The sequence below is a fragment of the Sinocyclocheilus rhinocerous genome, unplaced genomic scaffold (assembly GCF_001515625.1).
Source record: "Sinocyclocheilus rhinocerous isolate Xijiao unplaced genomic scaffold, SAMN03320098_v1.1 scaffold721, whole genome shotgun sequence".
Taxonomy (NCBI): Eukaryota; Metazoa; Chordata; class Actinopteri; order Cypriniformes; family Cyprinidae; genus Sinocyclocheilus; species Sinocyclocheilus rhinocerous.
In genome coordinates, this window is record NW_015656165.1 from 81988 (window position 1) to 87287 (window position 5300).

General features: G+C 36.1%; 1 protein-coding gene across 1 annotated transcript in view; it reads left to right on the top strand.

Moving 5' to 3' along the window:
• Nucleotides 1-2402, top strand: part of LOC107719723 (mitotic-spindle organizing protein 1-like) — a 6815-nt gene extending 4413 nt beyond the window's left edge. Inside the window, exons 2-3 of the mRNA XM_016527211.1 lie at nt 596-741; nt 1409-2402. Of these exons, the coding sequence (XP_016382697.1) occupies nt 596-741; nt 1409-1438 (176 nt within the window). The 3' untranslated portion in view covers nt 1439-2402. The remainder of the gene's footprint in view (nt 1-595; nt 742-1408) is intronic.
• Nucleotides 2403-5300: the final 2898 nt, after the last annotated feature.

The window sequence follows — 5300 nt, forward strand, 5'->3', positions numbered from 1 at the left end:
ACAATATTTTTGGTCAGTTTATAATGTAATACATTTCTCATAATGTAATAATTGTTATTATATTATGAGCTCAAGATTTTATTACATTATGAACATTTTATTACAATAATAATGTAATACTTATTACATTATGTGCAGTTATTACATTATGAGTTGCTACAGTGTTTTTTAGGAGTTTAACTTGCAAATGCCAGACCACTGATTCGTCAAACCTGCTTTCCTGCAGTCCGTGTTCTTCTGACTTCTGACTATTTTGTAGTAAGTAACGAATATGCTTCGGGGAAATATATTGGAGAAAAAGTATACATTTTAATTAGGAAATGTAGTGGAGTAAAAGTAAAAGTTGGCTGAAATATAAAAATTCAGGTAAAGTACAGATACTCCCAAAAAATACTTAAGCACTGTAACGAAGTATTATTACTTCGTTACATTACACCACTGCTAATTTGACGTTCTCTGTTTTGTTTTGGTAAGTTATTTATACTGGTACTGGTTTACACATTGCATGATTCATTCTCATCGCATATTTAGGCGCACTGTTATCTTAATGGAGCATATGGTGACGTGTAATTGTGTTTGGTTCTTATATTTCCAGTTCTCCTGGAGATATCAAGGCTGCTGAATACAGGATTGGACATGGAGTCTTTGTCAATATGTGTCCGTCTCTGTGAGCAGGGGATCAATCCCGAAGCCCTGTCATCAGTTATCAAAGAACTCAGAAGAGCCTCGGACTCATTAAAGGTAGTGGATTTGCGGTGACAGTCGTGTTTCAGCTTCTCTCCGCTCATTGGTTTTATCCACTCTCCCTTATTGTGTATTGATCAAAAATCATGAATACTGTGTTAAAGGGGTTTTAGTCTTTGCAACTTTTGGGATCTTATCTATGCACAAACAGCTTGTAACACTCCAAAGAGAAAGGAAAATTTGAAATGGCATCATATGACCCCTTTCATAATATTGTATCAGTAACCTGGGGAATTAGGCGATGTCTGACTAGTCAACATTTTAAAGTGCAAATAGTTTCTGAAATGCTCCACTCCTGATCATGCAGACCATGCAGGTCACATATTGGTCATTCAGTATGTTTTCCTTGTGGAGCATGTGGGAGTTTCTGTTAAGTGCTTTTTATGGAAACAAGGTATGTTTTTGCTTGATTAGAAAAAACCTATTCAATTTCTGCCAAAGGAATCATTTTAAGCAAGTACTCTATTTTTATGCAAGCAGGTAATATTAGGCTAGATGGGGATATTTCCACTTTTCATCATTTGTTTGTCACTACTGAACTATTTAAATGAAAATAGTGAAGGCAGATGAAGTTTATAGGCCTTAAAATATACCATTTACCACTTTTTAATCTTTTTTTTTTTTTTGTCATTTCATTGACTTTTATCTTTGTTTGATCTTTTAGGCTTCTGAAAACGGCACTAGTCAAGGATGACCAGTCTAAATTACATCTATGACAGAGTGGTCCCTGTTTGAGATGAAAGAAAACTTGCACAATGCATTGTATATAAGCATGTATATATGGTTAATGTGTTAAAAAGTTGTTTTGCCTTGTGTTTGACCTACTTTCATGTGCCTCAGTCTGTACAATTGGACTGTTGTGTGTGCTCTTTTCATTTTTTTATTTAAATGTTGTGTATACTAATAGCTATAATTCATTACAATGCTAAAAGCAAAAATATGTCCTCAAAATAGATATTACCCTGTGGAACCATTTTTGTTTTTTGTTTTTGCCTCAGATTAAGTCAGTAAAATATTTTTTTATCCTAACTGTGCTCTTTTTATCTATGTGTCTATGTCTGATCACTAAAAAGCATTTTATCTGGACCTCCATGTGCGTTTGTTTTTTAACCACATGATGGCGACAGCAGTGCATTTATAGTTGGTTCACTAATACATGACTTCTGCTTTGTATTCTGTCGTAGCATTGTCATTTCAGTATTTTAGGATTAATCTCTTTCTTTTAAACATTTATGATAAAAGTCATGGCCAGGACTCTTCTCAGCAGCTCATCCTTATTTTTTTTCAGAGCAGCAAGGTCATTCACAATAGAAGTTCAATTAGATCATTTGCCAACTCATAGGTGCATTTTTGAACAGATCTGACATCAGTCTCTGGAAATGTTTGAGGTCACGTTTGGTAAGAGCACTGTGGATCTTAGATCAGCCCAAAAGGCAGCATACCTGGCGTGAGCTTCATTAACACCCAGCCGTGCTGAGAGGGAGAGGTGGCGGTGTCCTTGGTTCCTGCAGACAGGAGGCATAATGTTTCACTCCTGCAGTGAGAACTCATTTATGTGTCTGTAATCACCTCAACCTTACGTGTGCGCTTATTGCTAAATATTTACCCTGAGTCCAGTTGTTTCTCAAGGAGAGGTTTTCGGCAGAATGTGCTCTAGTTTAAAGAAATAGTTCACCCAAAAATGAAAATGCACATCACTTTCTCACCAATGGATCCTCTGCTGATAAAACCGTCACAGTAATCCACACGACTCTAGTCCATCAATTAACATGTTGGGAAAGTGAAAAGCTGTGTGTTTGTAAGAAACAAATCCATCATTAAGACTTTTTACGATCACTTCTGACCAAATTATGAGTCCTCTATCCATAATATTAATTGCTTTCTCCCATGAAAACGTCGTCTCGTCTGAATCAAAGCTACATTTCACAAAATCTTCCCAAACTCATCTACATCTTGGATGGCCTGGGGGTGAGTACATTTTCAGCAGGTTTTCATTTTGGGGTAACCTATTCCTTTACTGTAATTCCTATGATTACTTTTGCATCCATGCACTTGAATAAGAGAAGTTACGGATAGCCTTAATTAGTGGATTCAAACATAACAGGGTTCTATTTTATTTGATTTTGTGGAAGAAACGCCACCTGTTTTGAGTATGGGTCAAGGGTGCACCATCTTCAGGTCTCCATTGAATCACCTTTAACAAAGACACAAACACCAGCACCAACAGCGTGCAGAATGATTGCGACCGCTTGTTGGAATGACAGGTGTTATCAACTAAAGCGGACCAGGCGTGTCTCTTCATGAGGCCGGCTAATGATGCGCAACGATGGGGTAGTTTATTCCTCACTGTGAATTAGTATCATAAAGGTTGCCACAGTGACAGTGACATCACTCATCAGTACCAGCAAATAATTTTTGTTAGCTATATTTGAGTGACCATCAGTCTCCAAACAATATGCATCTGACTCCTACAGCACTTTATTAGCGAGTTTGTTCATGGTCAATTTTTTATAATCGATTTTTTTTTTCCAAGACAAACACCAGCAAGAGTGCAAAGTGAGCCTACACTGACTTAGGTTAATTGAACTTCTAAAAAAGGATGAAACTAAATAACACAATTAAGTATTCTGAGGTTGATGTGTAATTATCATATTCCCATCCTCTAATTCATGCATTAATTGCTTTAATTAGCAAAGCAATTAAAAAAACAATGCTTAGCTCTGTAATAGCATCCACCTTCAGTAACTATTTATGTAAATTCCCTCGTGTTTGGTGTAGGTTAATGAAATGTTTGTTATTAAATGGGAATTCTGTGTGTTCAAGTATGTAATTATCAATAGTTTAGCTTTAAATTTAATAATTGTGTTTTAACCTTCTAAGTGATGCATGCAATGCAACAGGGTTCTTTGTTCACAGGTATGTGATAAACAACTAGTTTTAATCTAAGGCTGATGGAAGTGACAAGACCCTTGTGCAAGGTTAATTGAAAGTTTAAAATGTATAATTATAGGTTAGATTCCCATTATTTTTTAACACAATTCCTTAAAAAGAATGGGGCTGATGACCTTTTTTTTTTTTTTTGGAATATTTGCTCATAGACATTTCACTCTCTTATGAATTCATATTTGTATGGCTCTTGGACTCTGCATCTCTAAGTTTTATCTCCACCATACGTTCGTTTCAGAATCGTATCCGCCAAAGTAAAGTTCCAGTATCATATTTTAAAGTGTCTACAGTAGCTTATACATATACCATTCAAAAGGTTTGGGGTCGGAGACTGAAAAAAAGATAACCTAAATATGGTAACATCTAAATAGACTAGTTTAATTCAGGTTCAAAATGTTATTTAACATACATCATTGAACTAACCTATAAACATCAACAAAACACATTTTTATGGGTTAAATCAGGAAATAGCTCAATTGTAGGATACCACTTTTTACAGTGTAATAGCTATTTTTGAAAGAAGTCTCTTATGCTCGTCAAGGCTGCATTTATTTGATAAAAATACAGTAAAAACAATATTATTGTGAAATATTATTACAATTTAAAATAACTGTTTACTATGTAAATAGGCTATAGCAGGGGCGTAGCCATCATTTCAGAAGTGAGGGGGACAGAAATGTTTTATATATATATATATGAAATTTCTGTAATCTATATAACCTACCAGTCAACAGTTTTTGAACAGTAAGATTTTTTATGTTTTATAAAGAAGTCTATTCTGCTCACCAAGCCTGAATTTATTTGATTCAAAGTACAAGCAGCCATTAGTCCAGTCTTTAGTGTCACATGATCAGAAATCTATCTATTGCCAAATTTACACTGCAAATGTGACAGAAGCACTTCTGAATTGGAATTTTGGTATTTTTATACAGACAAGGCTAATGCTGCTCAAAGGTGGTATAAATTAATTTACACCGCAATTAGCCTACAACTTGGCTGTGTCAAGACGTCATCTATCCAGGCCTATCTATCTATCTATCTATCTATCTTTCTATGAAGAACATATATGGGAAACGGCTCAACGTGATTTGTCTCCCAACACACATCACAAACCACATTACAACGTCTCAATTAGCGTCGATTAATCTTTGCACAACTGCCACACCTGTCAAAAGACCTCTAAGAGAAAAGTAGTCCTGCTTTTCTTTCACGCTTAATAATATCCTTTACCCTCTCATGTGGAATGTCAGGAAAACTCCACGTCCGACAGACTTGAACTCTTCCGGATGTCAAGCCTGTTACTAACTTCATCAGAAGTGCATCAATTCCCATTAGCTGCAAATGAACGTCACCCATTTGATCAGCGGCGCCGTTGAAATGCCACTTCGACTCTCATTAACCTCCGCACCGGACATTTACCGCGTGTCCGAACCGAGCTTCCCACTAGACAAGCAAAAGGGGTTGATAATACCAATGCTCGTGTTGTGACAGCGCTATTTATAATGATTAATGATCCCGTGTTTTAGTTGATTACAGTGCCGCCGAGTCTCCATACTTGTTTCAATTAGTGTTGTGAAGGTCGCTAAATAATCCCTCACCCCTGTACGCAT